Source organism: Carassius auratus, chromosome 32, assembly GCF_003368295.1.
Source record: "Carassius auratus strain Wakin chromosome 32, ASM336829v1, whole genome shotgun sequence".
Taxonomy (NCBI): domain Eukaryota; kingdom Metazoa; phylum Chordata; class Actinopteri; order Cypriniformes; family Cyprinidae; genus Carassius; species Carassius auratus.
Window position 1 is genome coordinate 28,759,159 of NC_039274.1, and position 26,155 is coordinate 28,785,313.

At 37.4% G+C, this 26,155-nt stretch overlaps 2 protein-coding genes across 5 annotated transcripts in view; one reads left to right on the forward strand and one right to left on the reverse strand.

Annotated features, from left to right (window-relative positions):
* Positions 1–209: 209 nt before the first annotated feature.
* On the reverse strand, positions 210–15,998 carry LOC113052018 (mitochondrial inner membrane protease subunit 1-like). 3 transcript variants are annotated; one of them, XM_026216259.1, is made up of 7 exons: positions 15,916–15,979; positions 6,670–6,968; positions 5,447–5,571; positions 5,252–5,340; positions 5,024–5,150; positions 999–1,109; positions 210–354 (listed from the first exon to the last, which is right to left on the reverse strand). In XM_026216259.1, the coding sequence occupies exons 3-7, from the start codon at positions 5,549–5,551 to the stop codon at positions 292–294; spliced, it is 495 nt and encodes a 164-aa protein (XP_026072044.1). In that variant the 5' UTR covers positions 5,552–5,571; positions 6,670–6,968; positions 15,916–15,979; the 3' UTR covers positions 210–291. The 3 variants fall into 3 exon arrangements, with proteins under 3 accessions (XP_026072044.1, XP_026072043.1, XP_026072045.1); XM_026216258.1 differs by lacking the exon at positions 6,670–6,968 and adding an exon at positions 11,384–11,438 and having other exon boundaries at positions 15,916–15,967; XM_026216260.1 differs by lacking the exon at positions 6,670–6,968 and having other exon boundaries at positions 15,916–15,998.
* A 93-nt stretch (positions 15,999–16,091) lies between these two features.
* LOC113052019 (elongator complex protein 4) overlaps positions 16,092–26,155 on the forward strand; it is a 55,668-nt gene continuing 45,604 nt past the window's right edge. For both annotated transcript variants that reach the window (XM_026216261.1, XM_026216263.1), the window contains exons 1-3: positions 16,092–16,275; positions 16,984–17,019; positions 23,847–23,968. In XM_026216261.1, coding sequence (XP_026072046.1) covers positions 16,107–16,275; positions 16,984–17,019; positions 23,847–23,968 — 327 coding nt within the window. In that variant the 5' untranslated portion in view covers positions 16,092–16,106. The remainder of the gene's footprint in view (positions 16,276–16,983; positions 17,020–23,846; positions 23,969–26,155) is intronic.

Here is a 26,155-nt window from a genome sequence, read left to right on the forward strand (position 1 = left end):
TAAAGAGTGTCACTTATGGGTCAGCTGCATTAATGAGTATTTAAAACCTATTTAAAACCTCACCAGATCTTTCTTGCATTTAATACGGTTTAATTTAAAGCATTGATTGCAGCATGATGTTGCTGATATGATGCATCTGTGTGTTTTGATACATGATGCATTTGCTTTTAAACTATCATAAATTCATATTTGCTATAATAAATGAAATAGACATGAATTATAAATATGGATTTATTTTAAAACATTGCAAAAATATAATTTACATTGCGACTACACATGCACACAGCTTCTTCATAAAATGCGCCCATCATTAGGACTTTCAGCCAATACGCCAAAACTATGCGGTGGCCACATCTGCAAAATAAAAAAAACAATAAACAATAAATTGCATCATTCAATTTAATGAACTCTTAAAAGAGCTGTCACTGGGGCATTGTCATTTCCAAAGGTACACATATTGATGCATTTTAGTATATTGAAGGTACATATTAGCACTTAAAATGCACATATTAGTACCTAAATGGTACACATATTAGAGGCTTTTGAAAGGGTATCACCCCAGTGACATGCATTTTCATAATATGCATTATACTACTTTTACAATTCAAAAAAGGGGAGAAAACATCTTTTCCTTGTAAGAACCTCCACCCCCATATCATTCACCTCTTACTTTCCAATCAGGGGCTGACAGAAGGTTAGGAGACCTGTTTACAGGGTCATGGGCACGCGATGCTATGTGAGTCGACAGCCAAAAACAGTTTCAAATAAAGTTGACATTCCACACTTCAGCTACTTGCTAAATTATACTTTGAATTAATTTATTTGTAATTTCAAATAAAAGTAAAATTAAGAAAGAATCATTTGTATTGCTTGTGTAAGAGAAAGAAAAAAACTTAAAAAAATACTACATAAAAGGGCAACAGTTCAAACTCAAAAAGCTTGTGGTTTGGCCTTTGGGGAAGTGTATAGGTCAAGAAATGAGACTGTATTCTCATTACCTTTAAGCAAACGCGTCCTCGGATCAGGGCATAGGGAATTGGACCATAGCTTCGGGAATCTGTGGAATTCCGAAGGTTATCGCCTTCCAGCCACACATGGCCTCTTGGAACCTAGATTACAGTAGGATGGGAAGTGCTAAATATTAAACCAAAATGCTAACTTGAGAAAATGAGTACAATTTATTCTGATTGCAGCCACACTCATCTAAAATGATCGCTGAAATGCATTTGCATCCGACACACCGTATTGCAACACTAGGATCTCCCAGGATTAGAGGATAAAGTAGAAGTTTCTAACAGTGAGAAAGTTCACATGACTTAACTGCTCATCTCAGATGGGAATGGGATAATATTTACGGACCGCTGGGGCCTCACAGCCCCCCCCCCCCTCTTTATCCTCTCGGTGAGGGGTGAAACCACGCCTCTGTGAGCTGCTCCATGGGTCTAGAGTCTAGACCATGGACAGACCTGCCAGGCTGGGCCGGCAACCGAGCGAAGTCTGATTCACTCTGACATCAATTAGGAATAATCTCATCACACAGGGAGAGTGGGGCTGTCAAGCCCCTAATTAAGTCCCCTCCACCCCCTCTATATGTGAGGCGAGGGTGAACAACACATCACCTTGTCTTTATAAACATAACAGTATGGACATGCCTATCTGGCACTGACCAAACTGAAGGATTTTTAAGTTAGTTTTTCCCCATCAAGTAGAATTCCAAGGAATCTTGAAGAATTCCAATCTTGATGCAGCATTCTTATAGTCACGTTAGATATCTCAGAAAGGCATCTCATGCATTAATGTGTGAGAATGTCTAACCAGGACACACAAATTGATTCGCTGAGCTTCTGTATTACAAACAAATGCATCATTGACCGATGCTAAAGAATCGTGATTATAGACATATGTCACGTCTTCAAGTCGACTCTCATTAGCATGGAAACATATGTTTGATCCCATCCACAAGAAATCTCAGCCCGTTGTCATCTGCTGTTTCGAAGCCGAGCTTTGGTCCTGTCTGTCAGCCAAGCATACGAGAAATCACATCATACTGTGACCAGACACAAATGTGGACAACCCTGCATATGATCTTACAGATGGGAAGCATGTTAAAAACATAGTACCGTTTCTGTTGTTGATTGTTTAACATCTAGATTCTGGTCTACTAAATACCTCTACAATGAATTATGCAAGTTACAGGTAGTATAGCCGGGCTTATCTAAACAAAACTTTGTTTTGCAATCAAATTATTATTATTATAATTTTTCTGTTGAATAATCTCATGATGTAATTTTGTAAGCCAACATGGAAGTTTGCATCACCACGTTTCCCTCGACAAAAAGCTGTTCATCTAGATTATTGCAGAAAATATACTCTGTGGCCAACAAAGGTTTATGAATCTTACACATTTTGTTCCTCAAGATTTTGAAGCTTATATACAAACCAGAAGTAAAAAGCTAAACACAGGCTACAAACAAACTACACTATGGCTGCATGTCTTCAACATTAGCGGCTGATCTTAATTTCAAATGTCATTTAAAAAAGTTTGCAAGAGAATGCAACAATGTTGTAAACACGGACTAGTGAGTAGATACGTTTAACTGTTCAGCATCCTCACAATCTCAAAAAGTCTATTGAGCTACTAGTAAGCAACCACCTTTTTCAAGAAATGTAAAAGCTTCAAATTATGAGCAAGGTAACACTAATCTATTTATGTTGTAGAATAAAACATGAAATTATCTTGAACTTGTGTTAATCACAGACGTCATTTGAGGCATAAAAAAAAAAAAAAAAAAAAAAACACATTGACAATCAACAGCTGATAAAAATGCTAACTAATGCAAGTTTTAGGACTCGTTCCTGCAGCACTGTATTGAACTATCACACATTTTCTCCTGTTTGTAGATCTTGTGGTTTGGAAACATACAGTGAAAAACAGCTGTGTAAGACCACACAGCCAAATCGGTTTTTAACATTCTATCTTTGATTGACAGATCCTTTAAACTCAAAGGCATTTTATATATAGGACCAAACAAATCACCCTGTCAGTGTGAAGGTAGTTTTTAAACATACTTGCCAAGAGACTCTTTTCAAATTATGTTTCTAAAGCATTGATATTTCAATTTTATTAGATACCACAAAGTTTCAGATCTGACTTATTATATCAGCATTCCTTCCTTCCTGTCAACACAAACAACTTCGGTCACAAAATGAGCATTAGAAAGAAAAATCAATAGAGCAAAAGATTGCTATAACATCATCACTCTGCATACAGTTTAAGAAAAGAAGAAACTGTATTGAAACTGCAATTGACTCAATTCGGACATTGCAATCAGGTTAGGAAGGCTAGTACTGAGAGTGAGCAGCATACTTCTACAATCTCGGGTCCTTGTTCGTCTGAGGGTTTGTATTACTTGTGGTGACAGGCCTTTCTTTCTCTCCTTTCTCTTCATCACTTGCTCTACTCACCTGACACTAACACTAACAGCTTCGGGAAAAATTACAGGCCAGAACCGCACATAGTCAAGGTGGGGGAAAAAAAGTGATACAAAAAAAGCAATAACAGCTATTTCCGTGACAAGGTGACTATGCTCTCTCTGGACCAATAATAACCAAGAAATGAGGATTTCTTGTTGCCATAAGGTAAACGTTTTACCCAACGAAGGTGAAAGCATGTGAATAAGAGTTAACACAGTGGTTTACACATAAAAAAGAAGGGAAAAAAATGTAGTGAAGGACTTCAGAAAGTGTTCAAGGAAAATAAAATCATTCCTTTAAAGAGCCACACAGATGGGAAATCAAAAATTACCTGTAGTATTACAGTGTATGATGTAGCTGTCCATCAGTGTAAACAATGTGCAAAGTAATTAAACCAAAAAGTACACGATTTATAAAGTTATTGGCTTCTAAAGTAAGGAGTCGACTCTGAATCGCTGAAACGAGTCGTTATAGATTTCAAATCTTTTGCCCATCTCTATGTACGTCAGTAGGAACACTTTGCATAATAATCTCCGCCTACCGTCTTGGGAGAAACTGACCTCTGACCTGCCCCACCCCCCCACACAGACGCTCTGGTTGGTGTGAGAGCATCATGTCGAGGAGACCGTTTGTTTTGTTTTCACTGACAAAGAATGAAGATCAGAAGAACCAATGGCTAAAATTCATTTTTACCACCATACAAGAGCAATACAACAAATCCCTTTTTCACTGATGACTGCTTTTCTAATCTCGGTGAGTACAAGGCGGGATTTTCAAAGCATTTGGCCATAAAAGATGGTTCATTAGCAACTTTATTTAGAACAACGAGCATCTCCGAATCACAACGCAAAGTATGATTATGAAGTTATGTGTTTGTTTTCTCCCGAGCGTGTTATCAGTATGTGTGCTGTCTGCAGCCTGTCTGCGCTGATCTTCATTTACAAACACGTCATTAAAATGAAGTGTAACAAGTGTTGCTAACAGATATTCTGTGATAAAGTAATCCATATGAAAACAACGCGATGTCCGTTTTTCACGTCTCCCTTCACTATATCTAATGTGACCACGCCCCCGCGCTGAACGCGCTATTCAGATTCAAACTGAAGCGCGCGGCTTGAATACACCCACACAGAAGAAAAAGCAGCGAGACTGTTCAAGTTTTTTATTTTACTGTTTGCTTCGTGGTGAGAGGAATAAGACATAATTCATCCCAAACAGATGCTAACGCATAGTTTACCGTGGAGGTGTGTGCAGAACAACCAATCAAACCTGACTATGTTAGTTGACCAATCAGAACACAGTATGCTACCGAAAGGTGGGGTTTAAGGAAACTGAATCTTTTGAACAGCTTTGCGCGAACTGTTTGGGGATCTCTGAGAATTGAGGTAATTTTAAAATTATATTTTGACAAAATGACAATGTTTTTTAACCTGGAATGGATTTAAACCTAATGTACAGGACTTATAAACAGTGATAGGAAGCTTAGAATTTTCATCTTACTGGCTCTTTAAGTAGAGCTGATGTCATGTGTGGTACAGCAGGTACTCACGTAAGTGTGTGTTTTAAAGACGTCTGATGGTCCACTAGTGCAGACTTTGTCCCCCTCCAGCCCCATCACTCGTTTACAAATGTTCATCTTTGGATCAAAAGGACTTTTGGCTATTACGATATGCCCTCTGGAAGAATGTAACAGGTAAGGTCAAAATAAAGTGGATACTCAAAGTTTCTGCATTACTGTATAATCAATAAAAGTCAAATAAAAGCATTTCAGACTCACTTTTGTATTCGGCAGAGGTGACGGCTTACTCGTTTGGAGAAAACCACATCATGGTTAGTAATGGTGGGTTCCATGGAAGGCCCTGAACACTGTCGGAGGTGAATTGTGGGTAGAAACAGACATTTACTAACATTTATGTATTTATTTTACTTTGTCGAAGCAATTGCTTTAAGCAAACATCTCCAAGAAACTTACCGACACAAATTCGCCGATATACTCAAAGGCACAGTGAGCGATGCAGCCATACTGGACGGTGTAACCGACAAAGCTAATCGTCTTCACAAAGAAACCACGAAACATCCTGCCAGTCTTCACAAATCCTGAAATAATAATAAAACAAAAGAATCAAAATTATAAACAATTATTCACATGCAACACTGATTTTGTAATACAGGTGATATTGAGCACATTTACTGATTTGTTTATTTGTTTAAAACTCATTTTTAAAATGCATCCTAATGAACTTATTGTGAATAATTCAGTTTTTTTAGAAACAACTGACATACGTTTAGGCAGAATACCTAAGATTACTAAATGAAATAAAAGTTAATTAAGCTATACAGAAATACATCAATATTTTTTTTTTATTATAAAAAATGACAAAAGCTTAAACTAAAATCAAAAGAAAAAAAAGAAAATATATAAACAAAAGCCAATTTAACATATTAAAAATACTATAATAGTATATAAACAATACTAAAGCAACACTGATGTAGTTTCAGGACACATAAATTAAACCCTAAATTAAGAATATAACTAATTTAATTATTTTATGACTAATTGACCATCCTAACCCATTCTTAGTGAGAACAGCTCTGGAGCACATGCTCTAACTGCTATACTTCAACTTCAAATGAAAACCTTAAATTTGCATGGGCTTACCCAATCGGACCTCTTACTCAGTTGCTAAAATTGCCGACATAGACCTGTGCCACAGGCTTGAAAGAGGGTTTTAAACACGGTCACTGAGGTGGTGTTGGTGGGGAAATACACCTCACACATTTAATGGCTAACAGTTAAAACTGTGAAACCAAAGTGATCATTAGAAATGGTGTTTCATTCTCAGGAGCCTCTACAACCCATCAACAAGACCAAATAGTGACCCCTGGGCGTCTGACCCGGTCTCAGACAACCCAATCTACACCTTTGGGAGCAGGTGACAGTGCTAGCAGGCACAGGTTCATCTCCTCCAGCTGAAAAAAAGAGAGTTACGCTATGGCCATATCAACAAAACACAGGGTTTTTTGTTTGTCTTTGCACCACAACACTTTAACTGATAAAACTGTGGTGTGTTGTCAGAATAAACAGTCCATCCACTCTCAAACTATTGACTTTTCCTTGGTCATCAAGCTAGCAGGATGTGTGGGTCAATAAAGGTCATGTTCGGATGTTTGTACACTCTTAAAAGAATAACTCACCTCAAATTTTCTCAGCTCAGGCCATCCAAGAGTTTGTTTCTTCATCACAACAGATTTGCAGAAATTTCTAATTTCTCCACTTGCTCACCAATGGATCCAAATGCAGTCAATGGGTGCCGTCAGAATGAGAGCCAAACGGCTGATAAAAACATTACAATAATCCACAAGCACTCCAGTCCACCAATTAACATCTTGCATGAAACAATGGCAGTGTTAAGGCATTTTAAACGTCACTTCCAGCCAAAATACCGGTCTCCAATTCATGCTTCATTCAGTGAAAAAGTCCATCTCCTGTTGTCCTGTCACAAAAAAAAACAAACAAACAAAAACAAACATATGCATACTGTATGTATTTGTTTGAAACTGTTTTGAACTGTTTTCACTTGTAAACTGTTCTTGAGCTGTGCATATTTCTATCCTGATTCAAACAAGATGACTTCTTCACTGGAAAAAGCTATATTATGGATAGAGGACTCTTATTTTAGCCAGAAGTTTGATGTTAAACATGTATTTTGTTCATTTATCAGATGTTACTTGATGGACTGCAATCCAGATGAGAACTCGTGGATTATTGTGATGCTGTTATCAATAAGAATCTCATTTTGATGGTACCCATTCATCATTATAAGGGATCCATTGGTAAACAAATAATATAATGCTTTCTCGAAAACAAAATCGTCTACATCTTTGGAAGACCTAAGGGTGTGTACATTATCATTATTATTTTTTTTTTTTGGCTGATCTATTCCTTTAAAAATAAAGCACCCAAAAGTTTTTTGTAGCAATATAATATAACCACCATTTAGGGTTCCCCAAAGAACCTTTTGTGCAATAGTAAGATTCCATAAATCTTAGAGGTTCTTCATAGAACCATCAATGCCAATAAATAACCTTTATTTTTAATAGTATACACATCCACAAAACCTAACTTGGCTGAGAAACAGCTCAAAACATAACCCAGCACTTCAATGAGGTGCCATTTGTCGATTTTTGAACTACTTCCCAACAAGAAACTCTGAAAGTCAAGCTCTTGCACGATTAGAAAACAAATCTTCAGAAGGACAACCTCACTGGATGTCCAATGAAGGATAAACCTCAATCTTATCTCCTGAAACAAACCAAAAGAAGCAAGGCGACCCAGCCGAGCAGAAACTGAACGAAAGCGAGCCCCATCCCAAAAGCCCCTATTGCCTCATCTCCAATATGGGGTGGAATTAATCTTTCTGTCCCCTACTTCCTCCATCTCAGTCCCAGGCCAAGTGTCAGGTGTCTGTCTCCATGTGTCATGGAAAGTGCTACACCTAATCCCATTACCGACCAGCCATCTCCTCGCCCCATACCTCTGTCCCCTGCTCCCCTCTCTTTCCATGCTGGTCAGACATCGAATCCACACCTTTGAATCCTCATAATTGCGTCTGATATCCCCAACACAAACAGGGTGTATGAGAGTTAGCTGATCTGCCCAAAGGCCCCCTCCGTCCAGGGATGTTTCTGCCTGACTGGATGTCGTTGTATCTCAGAGAGGCAGTGAAAGGGCCAGCTGTTGTTTTGCTGATCAAAGTCCAGGGTGAGGTGAACAAACTATTGTTTCTGAGCAGTTTTTCTTTGCAATTGATAGCAGGCACAGATTCTCTGCCTAAACTATAACATGCAGTATATGCAGTATATTTTAAAGCTCTATAAAGTATCTTTTGGGATGTACTAGCCTAGGGATGGGCAAAATGAAGTATTTTCAAACTCGACTAGGCAGTTGATTGCTGTTGGGTGAATTTAAAGACTTTTCTGACAGGATTTTGTTGTGCAAACTGTCAAAATTGTTATTTAGTTTCTGAATACTAAATAATGGCCTGCCTTTTGAAAATAATAATAAAAATAATATACAAACCTACACTACCATAAAAACAAAAGCATTATGAATTATAGATTAAATCAATTTTACTATGTAAAGATGCATTAAAGTGATCATAAGTTAAAGTATAAGGACATTTATAAAAAATATTTCTATTTCAAATAAATGCTGTTCTTTTGAACTTTTAATTTATCAAAAAATCCTGAAAAAAATAAATTAATTAATAAGCCCTACAACTGTTTTCAACATTGATAATATTAAGAAATGTTTCTTGAGTAACCAAATCAGTATAACAGAATGATTTCTGAAGGATTGTGTAACATTTGATGCAATGATGCTGAAATCTTTGCTTTGCATCACCGGAATAAATTACATTTTAAATGTATTAGTAATTTTAAATAGTAATAACATTACTGTTTTTACTGTATTTTTTAAATGCAGCCTTGGTGAGCGTATGATACTTCTTTTAAACACATTAAATCTTACCAACTGCAAACTTGAATGGTAGTTTAATAAAACTGTGTAATAGAAATAAAACTACTGGACAATGGACTTATTGGCTCTCTCTCTCTCTCTCTCTCTCTCTCTCTCTCTCATTCTCATCCTGACCTCAAGAGACTGTGTGTCGCGTTCATAACGTGGACCAGCTCGGCAGAATGTGTGGCGGAGAACACAGCATCCCCAACTACGTCTAGTCGTCCAATCACCAGCACCATCACTGTTGTGGGCGTCCATCATAGGTGAGGATTAAGGATTTAGCATAATAAGATTACACGGCCAGTGAATGATATCAAGAGACAGTCCATATGCGGCCGCCTGGTTTTCCACTGGCACCCTGTGTGTGTGTGTGTGTGTGTGTGTGTGAGAGACTGGGTGAGTCAGCTGCTTGGAATCAAATGGAGTTTAGCCAAAATCAAACAGACCTACTGACAATTGAGATGAAAATCTCTATTTCTGAACCCTTCCCTGTGTGTTCGGAACAAGCACTAACTGCCACATGATTCCCTGGGCGGGGGATGTGACGGAACCAAAATGAGTTTTATCTAACAATTGGATAATTAACTCTAAGTCTCCCCTTAATCCAGGATTACACAGCACAATGTATATATTTGCTACATAGAGTCACATAGAGCATCTCTGGAGAGCCATCTGTGGCCCCAGACCCTCAAAACCCAGAATGCAACAGAAGGGAGAAAGGGTTCCCAGAGAGCTGAGAAGCAGGTGGCATCAAAATTGCTCTTTTAATCCTATGAATCTGCTGGAAAACAAACACTTCTGAAATTGAACAAATCTCTTGAGACAGAGCTGTCATCAATGTTTTAGCAGCATGTTTAATCTGATAAACAGCTCTAAATAATAGATTATTTACAGTTTAAAATTTGGCACCAAGACTTGTTGAATTAAGATTACTATAATATCACTACAATTTCATGTGAGAACTTGCCAACGAGTAAGACAATAACTTAAAAGAACAACAAGCGCTTTGTTCTAAATATGCGCTCATTTTTATTTCTTAAGTATTAGGAAAAATAAAATAAGCTGTTGCATCTTGAACTCAGGACATGGACGTTGCATTAATATGGCAGATGAAGTAAAAAAAAAAAAAAGTTGTGAAATAGTATTTAAATATTAAAATATGTGAAATAGTTCAAACACCCTGTACAGATCAGTCTATGCATAAATGCACTATACCTTATAGTCGCCCTAGTCTCTCTCTCTCTCTCTCTATATAAAATCAAATCAACAGAACAAAAAACTGAAATAAAGCTAAAATTAAAACAGCTGAAATGCATCATGTTTAAAGTAATAATTAAAATTTGTAGTTTTTTTGTAGGCGAAATTCGGTGCATAATTACATATATTATTGAGGACAATAATCTACTGCATACATAAATGTATTACTTCAAAAAATCTGATGGTGGCAGAAACAGTTTCAAATATTATGGCAAAACACACAGAGATCCCTTTAAGACTAAGAGTCAATTACAATGAAATATATACTGCAAACACCTGGTTTACAAAGCAAAGCGTGCAAACACCCATTCAAGCACTGATGTCACACTTGTGTAAAGGTCACAATGACCCCATGCCACCATCCAATGTGCTAACACTCCGCTGACCTCCTGAAATAGCAAAGAAAATAAACAGCAGCGAAGGTGACACTGGAAAGCAGGCTGTAATTCTGAGCCTCATTGTTCATGATTGCCGGACATTCAGAGCAAAAATATGTACAAAAAAAAATTTGGTTAAAAAAACAATCAATATATTGAATACAATCTAAACAAAAATGGTGCAAAAAAGCACTAAAATAGCACTGTGGTTCATAGGGGAACCATTTTAAGTGCCATCTTTAAAGGTGCTACACAACACCTTTGGCAAATGGTGCTACAGTATGTAGAACCATAAGAGGAACCCCATTCTCCTCAGGTTTTAGATGTTACTCCACTGTCATGTTTACTATGAATGGGAATGGCAAAAGCTGTTTTATGCTTTTCTGAGGTCGAAAAGTCTTGTGAGCAGGGCCTTGGGGGCAAAAAAGGTTTAGAACCACATTATCTTCAGGAAATATACTGTATATTAATGTTTTTATTTTTTCAACTAATCTAAGAGACTAAGAGCGAGTTGGAGAACCTTTTAAGAACTATACAGGGGCTTATCGGGTTCTTTGTATGGCAGTGGTGCTATATAGCACCTCGACCACCCAGAAAAAAATATGTTTGTGTGCGTGTGTGTAGAAAAGAAACAACAACTAATATACTACCAGTCTAAATATTTTTTTCCCTTTTATGTGTTCGTTTATGTCTATATATAAACTATTACAACTTAAAATAACTTTTTTCTTTGTTTCTGTGTGATGATACATACTGGGATTTAGAGCAGTGGAGTAGCCACGGGTGTCCCAGGGTGTCAGCTGGCACACCTGAAATAGATGCAGAATTATTTTTATAGTCTCAATAAAAAATGTTAACTAAACTTGGGCTATTGTTGTTTAATTAGAAAAAATATATATTTTTAAATCAACCCTTTCACGCGTAAATTACAAATATTTTAACTGAACCCTTGTTTCCATGGCGACGCGTCATGATTGTCACGTGACACACCGCAGCCACTAACAGATGTATCGGTATTCGTTTTATTTAGTTTTTCATTATTTATTAAAATATATACAAACTTGCTTACCATGTCAACTATCTGATATGCTGATTCTTCGTTTAAAAACCTTTATAAATGATCTTGATCTATAACGAGATGAGCGCTGCAGTTCAGAGTCCTGTCAGCCGGATTTAACGTAACGTTACAGCACTTGAATTCCCCAGTTTCTCCCGAAATACATGAAAGTAAGTGGCTGTTGAACTAGACGAAGAATAGAGTAAACTTTATTGTTCTGCTATGTGTGTCTGATATATGAATAAAACACGTCAGCAAATTACATTTGATTAGATAGTTTTTGCTGCTTCCATAGACATCAGTGTGTATTTTACAAACTACCAATGTATTGTTTTACTAGTGATTATGTATATTTAAATGTTGACTACATGTTGACACGACCTGCAAATTACCACTAGGAGTATGGTTGGACGGAAGCAGTGTGACAAAAATACAATCACATAATTTTGCACAGTAATCTGACAATAAATGCGGCACACCCAGATTTTCATATGAACAACCAGAGTCTCTTTACTGGCTACGCTACTGAATTAGAGGCAATATTAAATACTTAAATTAAGTGTTTACTGTTTATTATTTGAAACACAGTGATCAAAAAGAGAGCAACTGAATCCCAAGGCCTGCTTCTCAGTTTCTTATCACAGCACATCTGCATTTAGACATACATAAGGAGGTTGACTTTGGGAGATTCTGCAGAACTTAAGAAGATTACATAGATTCGAATAATGTTAACTAAGATGGCGTTCCCCCAAGAACCCAGATGGAAGGAAGATGAGGAGGGGGGACCTCTCTGATGTTCTCGATGTGTGTAGCAGAAGGCAGCTGAGGGTGGCCTTGCATGGCTCTCTTTGTTCTCATTGGTCCTTCATGTCCGTTGAAAGGGATCAGGGAACCTAGAGATTTGGTAATCAGGAGGCTATCAGCACAGCTATCAAAATGAGGCTGGCACCTGGTTGGTTGATGGAGGACAGATGTCTGGATGCATGACATAAAGGAACCCTCCCTCTATCACTTGATTTTTACAACAGTCCAATGGAAATCAAATGGGTTTTAAAAGGCAGATAATGACTAAAGCCAATTATGGTGTCAATCCCCATAAATATGACCAAAAGCAAAGCGATTTCAAAGGATGCTGAGCTAGTTCTGTAACAAAGACGTGACATAAATAGACTAATCTTTATTGAAATGACCTTTGACTGCAGCCTGAACCCAAGATAGAGCTGAAAGGCAAACAGATCTTATCTGATGTCCCAAATTATGCCTTCTGTTTTGGCAAAAAAAGTAAATCTTACAATTGTCTATTCACTAAATCCCCATCCCTAGTACCGATTTCTTTTTTTTTTTTTTTTTTTTTTAATATACAGATTAATTGCGTTTTCAGAGAAGAGAATAAAATGACCTTCCTGTGGGTCACAAATAATAGTAACCACCACAACCCTATAATCATCCTGGCCTCCAAGATTATTACTTTGCTTTCAACACCAACGCAAACAAACCCTCCGCTGATGATAATCTAACTTCCCTTCAGAGCTATGCCACTATATTCTTAACCTCAGATTGTGGTGGCAAAGAGAATCATGCTGGGGAAACCCAAACAAGCTGCCCAGGAAACATCTGACATGTTGTGACTGTTAGTATTAGCACTGTGTGGAACAATCAGATAGGAGTTTATAAAACTGACGTAATAAAACTACTTTAGCGATACTAGCATGTGGATAAAATAAAAAGTGCATCTCAACAATAAATGGACCTGTCAATGTATTATATTTATATATATATATATATTTATATATATATATATATATTTATATATATATATATATATATATATATGTGTGTGTGTGTGTGTGTGTGTGTGTGTGTGTGTGTGTGTGTGTGTGTGTGTGATTGTGACAGACATCATTTACCTTTGTTATTAAGTGTAGTTCTGTACACTGTGTTTCTGCATAACATTTAAAGGGACCACGATCCCTGAACAGTTATGCAGAACGACTGTGTACAGAACTACACTTAATAACAAATGTGAAGTATGTCTGTCACAATCACTACACACGTCCCCCCAGAATTCACCATTACAGAAAAACCCAACAGTCAATGGGGTGGAGGGCGCATAAACCGGCCACAGCGACTGCACTGTAATGGAGGTCGAGGAGACCTCACTGCAGCCGGTGTACCGTCATTACACAGGTGAGGGGCATGGGGTGTGGGACGCTTATTTGGGATGGTAGCATGGGGTGGGGCATCTCCACAGGTAGTGCTCTGCCTATCGTTCCCTCTGAGTGGAGGCGACAAGTTTTTGATGCCATCCATGGTCTCTTCCACCCAGGTTCAAAATCTTCACAGAGGCTTGTTTCAGCAAAGTTTGGGTGGCACGGTCAAGAAGGATGTTAGGGACTGAGCTAACACCTGTGTTGAGTGCCAACGGGCCAAAGTACACCACCACACTAAAGCCCTGTTAGAATTGTTCCCAGTTCTTGAGAAGCGTTTTGACCACTTAAACGTGAACCTGGTTGGTCCTCTGCCCTCCAAGGTTTCACATATCTGTTAACCATTGACAGGACCACCCGCTGGCCTGAGGCTGTGCCACTGACATGGGTGGCATCTGTCGAAGATGAGCACCTGGATTGCCTGTTTTGGCACCCCATCGGACATTTCCTCTGACAGAGGCACGCATTTCACATCCGAGCATTGGGAAGCTGTCACACAGAGCCTCGGAGTGAGACTCGACTGCATATCAACCGCAGGCTAACGGACTCTGTGAACGTTTTCATAGATCGAAGGCTGCCCTGCGTGCCAGCCTTAAAGACAGCAACTGGGTCGACAAGCTCGCGTGGGTGATGCTGGGTATCAGGACTGCACCAAAGGTGGACCTTCAGTCCTCATCCGTGGAACTTGTTTATGGAAGCCGCTGCGAGTGCCAGGGGATTTTGACCCTAGCACCACAGTTCCCTGGTCTGCTACTCTCCAGCGGTCTGCTCTATTGGAATAATGTGAGGCTTTTTACACCTGTCCCTACCTTCTGTCACGGCCTCCCTCAGTCGCACATCCCCGCTGGACTTCACAACAGCCGACTATGTTTTCATTCGCCGCAATGCCCAGAGGGGACCACTACACCCACCCAACAAAGGCCCATTCCGGGTTCTGGAGACAAGGGACAAACACTTTGTGGTGGATAGGGGTGGCAAACTGGTGCGACTCTCCAATGATTGCCTTAAACCAGCTAATTTAGACGTGGCCAGGCCCATTGGCCAGGCCCATTGACCTGGCCCAGCCCCCACGATGCGGGCGGCCTCCCACACCCCATGCCCCTCACCTGTGTAATGACGGTACACCGGCTGCAGTGAGGTCTCCTCGACCTCCATTACAGCGCAGTCACTGTGGCCGGTTGATACGCCCACCTCCCCGTTGACTGTTGGGTTTTTCTGTTATGGTGAATTCTATCAAAGATAAGACTCATTTGACACTCACTTACATGAAAGGATGCATAATATTATACCACCTATAAATGAATTACAAGTCAATAAATATGGATGTTAGATACTGATTTGCATCTTTTTTTATTATGTGAGACACTACCACAACAATAAGGAAATTGGTATGGGTCAAAGACGAGAGGTCCTATTCTGGAGACTGTATCAAATAAAATTTACGAAAGCGATTGATATACACAGAAAGCATATTAAATGCAAGCTTGCAAGTGTCTACATTAATGTTTCAAGCTAATTTTGTTAAAGTAAAATGTCAAAATATGGGTGAAATAATGTTTCATTGTCATTCAGTGTAACAATTTCATGTAAAAATGAAACCACACGTCTTCTGACATGTAATTGTAATATATATTAATATATAGATACATTCAGGCTTCTCTGATAGAAAGTTCAAAAGAGCAGGATTTGTTACAAATATATTTTGTAACACTGTCTTTACTGTCACTTTTGCTCAGTTTAATGCATCCCTATTGAATAAAAATTATGTATTTATTTATATATATTTTTAAATAAACACGCGTACACTGACAGCTTCAGTATTACACTATCAGTGGTTATGAATGAACTGGTTATGATCTGTTCACTACTAGCTAGGTCTTGTATAAAGTAAAAGGGCATCATGATTTCTGTGCTATGGCTCAGTTGGGTCAGTTTCAACACCGATAGCAGGATATAAATAAATATGATACAAGTGTTATGTAATTATAATAAACGCTAAAGTCATTTGTACACTTATCCTACCTTACTCGTGTCCATTCACTGCGAGATGTGTGTATTTCTTCATCAAACCTTCACTACGCAGCTGCAGTCAACCTTGAACTCCACTGCATCATCATCGCCAAAAAAAGTCTCCTTCTGATTGGCTAAGAGAACAACAGTTCAGCCTCTGATTGGCTGTGGAGCCATCGCTCCGCTGTCAACAACAGAAAATCATGGCGGCTCCCGTTAGAGGCATGGCTGGGTCCACCAGCATAGGCAACACAACTAGTTTTCAGAAAAAAACCCGCAGCAAACTAGTTTCTATCCCTGGAACCAGACCGTCTGTACAGAACGGACAGCTCTTAGTGTCTTCTGGCGTCAGCTCTCTTGACTACGTGATCGGTTAGTACAATTCACTCGGCTGAAGCGTACTGTTAAGTGAATGTGCACTATAATAATATTTTAACACGGCACTCTATCGTCATCATATTTCTTAATAAATCTAGAGAAAATCCGCATTAATAGACTTTTGTCTGCACTCCTGTCACACTCATAATATATGCAATTAAATGTTTTAACCTCACGAAGGAATCCCATCAAACAAATATCAGGGTCCTTTTCTGTTCATCAAGGGAGTTATCTTCGCTTTCCAACAAAATGTATAATATTAAATTAAGTATTTTTTGTATTTTAGGTCCTGTAAGTCAATGATTCAATAACGATTACGTTATGATGCTTGTACGTCATCATTAATCTAGTGATTTTTCTCTGTATTTGCAACACAACATTTAAAAAAATACATTATATACTATGTACATCATATAAGATGTATTACTATATTTCTGCGTATTTCTCTTTTTGCATACCCACAGTATAGATTTATTCTGTTTTAAAAGTTAGCCTTTGTAATTATAGCCATTTTAATAATAACGCAGAATCATATCTTGTAAAATATGAGTCAGAAGAAATGTTTTCTTTCAAAGTATGCATATTTGACCTTTTCTTCAAGAAAAGGAGATAACTTTGTCTTTTGAATTGTATGATTTTGGTTGACCGTCAGATAAACAAGGTTATGTGCTCTGTCATTAAGACATATACACTTTTCCATAGGTGGTGGGCTGGCAGTTGGAACGCTGCTGCTTGTAGGTAAGAAATGAAGCAATGTCTCTTTTCTTTCATGTCAGTACATTGTGAAGATATTGTTGTTTATGGCTCTTATTTTTGAACTAAGCCACTGGTTTGCATGCCATAATATGTAGAGAAAATATGGATTAAGTGTTATAGATATTGTATATTTGTGTCAGATTAGATTCAACTTTATTGTGCAAAGTACAAAACCAAAGCCAATGAAAAAATACAGAAGCATTTAACCAGAACTGCAAATAGCAATAGTGTATGCATTATTTAATTTCTTTGCATTTAAGATGCAGATAATAATGTAGTTGCTTTTGATTCTACAAAATCTAAAATTCAATAGGCTGATAGCTCACGAGATGAAACAACCCCATTTCAAGAAAATGCCATAAAATTAAGAATATGTTGTGTTCATTCCCTTTAACATTTAATTGTACAAAGAAAAAAAAATTATTCACTGACCAACTTAATTTTATTAAGCACATTCACTCTGTGTTTACGAAACAACGCTGTTGAAGCTAGAGTTGCAAAGGGGCAGAAAATATACGGAATTACGAAACTTTCCTTAAACTTTCCATGGAAACTTTGTCTGGGGAATTTAGGAAATATTCCATGTTTGAAACTTACCTCAAAGATATGGGAATTTATGGGAATTTACAGGCATTTCTTTGGAATTTATAAAACTATTATATACAAACATTAATATAAACATTTTGTTTGATCATAGGCTCACATTCATGCAAACTAATACAATGTTTTAAAATGAAATTTCAGGAGGGAATCTGTGACGCTTTTTTTTTCAGGATTTATTGGTGAATGAAAACTTGTGAACAGTGTTTATTCAAAATAGAAAGCTTTTTTAACAGTACAAGTCTTTACTATAACTTTAATTTAACACATCCTTGTTGAATAAAAAAGAAAAGATACTGACCCCAAGCTTTTGAATGGTAGTGTATTGTTAAAAAAGGATTTATATTTTAAATAAAAGCTGTTCTTTTTTATTTCCTCTTTATTCAAATATGCTTTGAGCAAATAATCCTTAAAAAAAGAATCACAGGTAATAAAAAAATACAAATTAAAAAAATAAACAGCTCCACTGTTTCCAAATTCAGCTTTGCATCACAGAAAAACATTATATTTTAAAGTATATTAAAACAGAAAACCATTACTTTAAATTGTAATACCAGTAATACTGCACAGTTTTACTGTTTTGTTCTGTATTTCTGATCAAATAAATAAATCTTTGATGTGAAAAAGATACACAGTTTTTAAAACATTAAAATTTTGACCACTTCAGTAATTCTGTATAACAGAAAACTGGCTAGCAGAAAGGGCATCACAGCTTGAGCTAGTTTATACCTCATGAATTGTCAATGAAATGCTAACTCGCTTGGATGTAATATCTTGATTTTACTGGTTAGCTAGGTACTGTATAAACACTTTTTGGTTTTTACTTGTTAAAGTCGGCGTGGAACGGATGTTGCGATTGTGTGTGACGTCTGAATAAGCATCTGAAATAATATGGTGGTACTTTATTTCGGCCCTCAAGAATTGATTGGCTCATTGGAAGTTGGGGCGTTGCTAACAAAATGGAGGCTGATCTGAATGCCAGTTTGCTTTAAGTTGTAAGGGGATTTCTCTCCACTGGATTCACCTCCAACAACCTAGCATGAAGAATTTTTTTTATTTATTGAGGAAGATAACAAGGACGATCATCGGCACAAAACATACCTAACAGTGTGCGGGATATTCCATATATAATATTACACCCAAGCACAAGGACGTTTTAAACATTTTTTTATAAAAGGCCCATTCATGTAATTTACATGAATACTTGCCAAGATTAATATTTAGATTTTTGTGCGTGTGTGTGTGTGTGCAGGATTTAAGAAGTCCATGTTATGCAGGAAAGTACAGTGCATGTACAGTAGGTTGTGTGGCATCAATAACCCTGCAGTTAGCAGTGTGCTGTGTGCATGTGATTGAGCAGTGTGTAGGGTAGAAATTAAAATTTAATTGCATTAAATCATATTTAACCAAGATTATGCTGCAAGATTTTTTCTCAACTATATTTAAGTCCCCAGTTACTGCAGTTTTGCTAATTTCCAGTTTATTACCATTATTTTCCATATTTTCCCACAGCATCACTGCATAGAGTTAATGTAGAGCTTTCTCCTAGTAACAGTGATTCAAGTTGTATTTACTAATGCAGTGGCAGACTTGGCAGAGGTTTTCCAAAGTACTCCTGAGCCCATGTGGTTATATTTAACACAGCAGCATGAAGGTTTCTAATGCAATGCCATCTGAGGGCTCATGCACATTCAACTGAGGTTTCCTGCCTTTCTGTTTTCACAATATTATGTATAATTGTTGGAGAAAGACCTAAATTCTTTATTTGAGAAAGGTTTTTGATTTGCTTGACAATTCTCTCATGAAATTTGGCACAGAGATGAGCCATGGTCCAGCTTTGCTTGCAAGGATAGGATGCTCTGTGTAAACCCAAACATGATCCCCTCACCTATTACCAATTCACCTGCTTACTGTTTTAAAACAGCTTAATATGGATATTCCATAACCTCTTCAGTTTTATTTGGCTCTGTCCCATCTTTTTTGGAGTGTGTTGCAGCCATCAAAATCTAAATTTGTTTATATGTACAAAATACATTAAAGTTGGTCAGTAACAACTTTGGAAATCTTTTCTTTGTACTTTTGTCAAATAAATAAAAGTTAAAGAGAATTAACAAATCACAGATTCTTAATTTTTTTGCATTTTACAAAATGTCCAAACGTTTCTGTAATTGGAGTTGTAGACTAATTATAGAATTTAGGGCTGGGCAATATGGCCAAAAAATTAAATCTCCGATTTTATTTTTTTTAATTCGATTTCCGATTTTTTTTCCGATTTTCCCCCCTACTTAAGGAAAGCAATAAATACAAACAGCAGACAACTTAAAGCAAATTTTGCTTTTATTTAATCAAAAGTAGGGCTGCTCTGATCACGATCGGCCGATCGTTAATGCGCATCTCGTCAGTAAAGCCGGTTTTCTAATCAGTGGTAAATTCCCTCAGGTGCGTGATTTCACATCGAGCAGCTGTTACTACATACTACATGTTATTAAATAAGCGCTAATAATGAAGTGGATTTGCGCATCTTCTCAGTTATGGCTCCATGTAGTAACAGCTGCTCGATGTGAAATCACGCACCTGAGGGAATTTACCGCCGATTAGAAAACCGGCTTTACTGACGAGATGCGCATTAACGATCGGCCGATCGTGATCGAAGCAGCCCATTTTCATATTCGGCTGTTGCTGCTGCTTTTGACTGCGATGGGCTTTATGCAGCGGGGTCTCTTGCTCCACGTCTGTCGCAGCAAACCCATACCAGTTACAAACAACAGATGATTTTATTCCTTTCTTGGGAACAAACTTCCAACTCTCACCGGTAGCCATGTTGTCGCTTGCTGTTTCGTGTGTACTATGATGTTGTCGTTGTCGCTTGCCATACTGCCATGTGAAATTAACGCTACGGAAGCTCCGGGGAGCCAAAAATGCGCCATTACACAAAAACTCGACTTATTTTTTAAATCGCCTGTAACAAAAATTCGATTTTTCGCCCAGGCCTAATAGAATTATATATATTTTTAATTTTTCTGTTTTCTTCTTATCTTTTTTTCTTTCTTTATATTTTGGACATTTGGTTAAGAAAGTTGACACTTTACATTCTAACATATGACTGTAATATCAATATATATATATTTTCTTTTTATATATATATATATATATATATATATATATGTGTCATTTTGACGTGGTTCATTGTTGTTGAAACATATATTCATGAGGATCTTATATCTTTATGGCCTAATTTCTATTCTTTGCATTCTTTTTTCATGTTGAAGTCATTCTTTCACTTCATTGGAAGTTGATTGGTCATGGTCCTTTATAATGTATTGAGTCCTGTCTGGGTCACTCATGTCCTCCAACACGTGACCCTCATGAAAGATACCACAGCTTTATACTTTCTAAAATGGAAAGAAATTGTCTGCTTAATTTCTATGCTGTAGCTTTATCTAATATACAACAAATTACATCTATCTTTTTTTCAGATATTATAAGTGAAGTGCGTAATTTGAGTTACAAGTAGCACCAAAGGAAATTAGTAAAAAAAAAAAATATAAAAAATATATATATATATATATATAAGGATACAGAAATATTTTGCAGTGCCAAAGTGTTAGCATTTTGGTTAAATACGTTTCATTTTCTGCATATCAAACTGCTATAGAACAAAGTAAACACTTCACAGTTAAGATTAGGGTCAAATTTGTTAGCTATTTATGTGGAGTTGAAAATTGAGCTGTTATTATTTGATGCAGCAGTGATCAAAATAACTGATGGAAGTGTTCTCAGAGGTTGCACATTTAATTCCGATTTGTTTTACCGGTGCCATTGTGAATCAGTGGGACTCTGACGGCAAGCATATGGAACCAGGAGGGCAGAAGTGTTGACCCAAATTTCCCCTGCAGCTTTGAGTGTCTGACTCACACTCCCTGCACACACACACTCCTACTGTTTTACACACATGCTAAATTACGGCTTGCATTACTCTTTCTCCAGAAGAGACACCCTCTCTTCTCTGCATCAGAAAAGATAGGAAGTCTCTAAAAGTCCCACCTCTTGGGTGACTGATATGTGCCAGAGTTGTGTTTTCTCTACAGCAGAGATATGCACCCCCGACACATATCGTCCCGCCCCCGACACAACCCCGCTAGGCTAATAGCACCCGCAGGTTTCATTTGTAAGGCACCATAGAAACGCCACCACAATAGACTCCAACTTGAGTGGGCCCATCTGGGTGTCTTTGTCAGGTCCACTAAAAGCCACAAAGGCCTGCTGACCTAGAAACCCATCAATAAGGGAGAGGGGAGTTCTTCCAATGACAAATTGAAGAGCTGAGGAATTGTTTTTTCTTTCATTGGTGATGGGATATGAGAGGCATCCAGGTTTGTAGCCAGAATTGGGACGGGAGACAGGAAATCCCTCATTCTCTCCTGCTGTTGGAGGAATCCTTCAGAGGTCACACAGTGGCTTTAGACCTGTATGGGTTTAACTGTCAGTTTGTGTGTGTTTTTGTGCTGGAGAGGGGAAAAAAGCAAACTGTTAGTGTTTCTGAGCTGGCCTCTCAACTCTATTACAAGAAGTCAGATTTTTTGGTAATTATATCAGCACTAAACCAATTGGTTCAGTTCCTTTAAAATTTTATTTGAATAATAATAATAAAATAAAATAAAATAAAAGACAAAATATACAAAATATTGCTAAAAACTGCAGGGTCAGTACAATTTATTTTTAAGTAAATTAGTAGTTTTATTCAACAAAGATGCATTATATTGATCAAAATTAACAGTAAATTATTTTAAGACTTACATTTGTCAAAAAGTATTAAGCTGTTTTCAATATTGACAATGATAAAAAATATTTCTTGAGCAGCATATTGAAATTAGTTTTGTTTGTGTAATGTCTCCAGTTACTCAACATAACCATGGTTCCCTGAGAATAGGAAACGAGACATGAGGGGATATAACGTTAGGTGATGTTAGGCGACAATTTTCTTCAGAATCTTTCAACTGAGCGGGAGTCGTTGAGGCTCTGAGGAACTTTTCCACACAGCAGTTTACGTAATGTCTCGTTCCCTCCTCTCAGGGAACCGCACTTACATTGAGTATCTGGAGATGTTCCCTTATCAATTTGCTCTCTCAACATTGCAATTGGGGAACGTATAAAACCCTGAATTGTGTTTTCCCTGCCCTTAGGTCAGGTACCAAATCTTGTTATAACACCTTAACACTTGCATCATAACCTGGGCTCTGAATGGCGTTGAGAGCACTTCAGGTGCATAGCCACCCACTCACTTCTGACACGCTAAAGCGAGCAAGAGCGCTGTCTTAAATGAGAGCTCTTTCAATTTGCTAGAGTTGATCTGGTTTCGAAAGGTGGGCCAGACAGGTGCCTTGTCAAAGGGGCTCTAGCCTCCCTTATCGTGTGCAGCACTTTCTGTGAAATAATCAGCTGGTTCACTCCACACTGACTTGCCATACATGCAGATGATCCCACATCTCCAACTTGGGGTGTCAAATGGTGCAGCACTATTTTGACTGGAGGGAATGCATAGTGGCCCTACAGTGTGTGCCCTTCCAAGAGGATGATCTTTAGTGAGAAGAATAATGGCCAGTGGGCATTCTCCTCTGAAGTAAAGAGGTCACTTTCCATTTCCCCAAAGCGGCTCCATATCATCGTCACTGTTTGAGAATGTAGTCTCCATTCTCTTTGTATAATGCCCTCCCTGGACAGCATATCCACTCCACAATTCAAACTGCCCGGTACATGCACTGCTCAATCAAGAGGAGTGTTTGATCCTCCTAAATGTGCCGAGCTTTGTAGGGCATGCAAGCGCACTCCTCACTGGCTAACAGTAACACTTGAATTGGTATGCAACACCTTTGAATGTAAATTGCTGGAAGCACATGAGATGAGATGAGATCTGAATATGAAAATAAGCATTTTTCTCTACTCTGTTACCGGCTGACCACCGCTCTGAGACAGGGGGCTGCTTGTATCGAGGAAACAAGTGCATGATTGGAATTAAAAATAAATATTTGTTTTCTTATTTCATCATCTGAGGTTGGCCTTGTATTTGTTCTCTGTTTTGCCATATTTACAGTATCTGATGTGATAGTGACCATTCTTTTGTCACAAGGTGCCTCAAAAGGCTCACCACTCTATGTTTTGGTCTAGTTTGGGTTGATATATGTGACATTGATGGTGATTTCTCTTCACAGAGGAGGACCGCTATGACAGCTACTCCCGCATGCTGCTCAAGTACTTCCTGGCAGAGGGAGTTGTGTGTGGACATGAACTCTTCCTGGCATCCGCCCGAGATCACCCTGATGATATCATGCAGGTATGACCAAAATCGAATCAAGTGTTCACACTCTACCTGTTTGACACTTCGGTCAAGTTTTTGCTTCTGTGCACTCTTAAGTACCAAATCCATTATTTGCCATAACATATTTTCTTTTTATAACTATGTGGCCCTCAAAACAATAAACCTGGGAAATCTGTGTGTCTTTATCAGTAAAATATTGTTTTTGCCATTGACCGGGAACAGTGTGACCGAGCATGACACAATGTCTGTATGTATTATTATGATTGCGCCATAGTCTGATTTCTGTATCTTCTTTAGGTCTAAGGTAACTTTGAAACTGTGTTGTGTCTTTTTGTTATTGGCTTACCATACTAGTCAAAGTAGTTTGTATAGTATGCAGTTTCAGTGGAAGTATGAATTTCTTAATGCATAGGGCATTCTTTGCACATTCCAAATCTGCCCTATTGTGTTCATAAATCGACTTTGCATTTAAATTACCAGTAACCAAAAGTAGCCAGAATTAATATGTGGTGTGTGTGTGTGTGTATGTGTGTGTGTGTATATATATATATATATATATATATATATATATATATATAATTTTTTTTTTTTTTTTTTTTTTTTTTTTTTTTTTTTACTTATTTCACAGTATGACATTTAATTTATATGATTTTTTTTCTCTCTCTCATTGTTTGCATCCTCTCTTGCTTCTTTATTTGAGCGGACATTTTTATTTTATTATTTCATTGTATTTCATTTTGACATAATTTGCATCTTCTTGCTTGCTTCATTATTTGGTCAAACATATTATTTCTATTCTTTTTTACATTTGAATCTTTTCTTCATTATGCTTGTATTTTTTATTAATAGTTGTTGTTGTTGTAATACTATATTTAATTTAATTTATTTTTAGTATATGTGCTGCCGAAGCAAGCACAATTTAATTTATTTTTAAATGTATTTGTATTTCATTTTGACATAATTTACATCTTGTTTGCGTCATTATTTGATCAGACATTTTTTTTCATCATTCACAGAGTAAGACTGTAAGACAGCAATGCAGAATGCAACTGTTTAAAATGCATACTGTTTCTTGTACTGCATTAAAAAAGGTACAGCTCTAGGTAGTACTCAATGTCTAGTGTGCTTTAAGCAGTACACTAATATTTAATTACGAGCTTAGCCAGTGTTTTCTCTCTCATCTCCATCCCCATCTAAGCTTTTATAGACTGATGCATGAATGTTTTTGTGTTTTGAGCATTAACGAGTCTCACCTTAATGACAGTGGACAGGAGTTCCTCTCTCGCCAGCCCCTGATTGGCCCCCAGTCAACACAAGCTTAATGAGGGGCTGTTGTTGCCCTTCAGACAGTTTGTGAAACAGTTTCTGTTTTTTGTTATTGCATGGTCTGTATGAATATTCCCCTAAGGGACACAGTTCCCACCTTCATTTTGGCATTAATGTCCGCATCAACCCTGTTGTTAAACAATAGCATTTAAAGTGCTAGCCTAGCACCATTTTGATGTGTTTATTCATATTTTTGGCCTTGTTAAATGGGTTACTTGACATTTAATTTCAGTGAACTTTGGCCAAGAAACTGGCTTTAGTCTACCTAAATACAGTATAAAAATACACACAAAAGAAAAACACACTTGTAAAATATCTTTTATAAAAAGGAGAGTTCCGGTTCTTGATTCTGATTGGTTGAGCCGCGTTATAAGCTGTTGTAAATTACACTACAAACAAACACCTTTGTTTAATTCTGTGTGCTGCTCAGCAACCACTTTGTTGGAACTATATTGTTTGGTGGAAGAATACTGTTTTATAACTGATTTATATCATTACACTTTATTTGCTCTTTTTTTTATTCCGTGAAACCTTAACTACGTGTATGGAATAACCATTTTATAAAAGCTTTGCATTGCGCCTTAACACCCCTTAGCTGTTATAAATTCACTGTAAACCACTGCTTCATGGGGCTTATTGCTTTAGTAAGCATAGTTCTAAATATGTGATAAAAACTGTTGCAATTTAAATTCTTATCTAAATATTTTAGTTAGATCAGGTAGAAAGTCTTTTCATATTTAGATTGAATTTATCAACTAGTATAAACAATTTACAAATCCATTTCTAAGGGTTCAAAAAAGTTATAATGTAATACAAAGACATCATTCTGTAACTTTTGCATTAATTTTAGTCTTTAAATTATATTTTAAAATGACT

Coding starts and splice junctions, on each gene's coding strand:
- LOC113052018 (XM_026216258.1), bottom strand. Junction 5,572..11,383: donor CTCCACTGCTCTAAATCCCA/GTATGTATCATC, acceptor TTATTATTTCAG/GATTTGTGAAGACTGGCAGG. Junction 5,341..5,446: donor ATATCGGCGAATTTGTGTCG/GTAAGTTTCTTG, acceptor CACCTCCGACAG/TGTTCAGGGCCTTCCATGGA.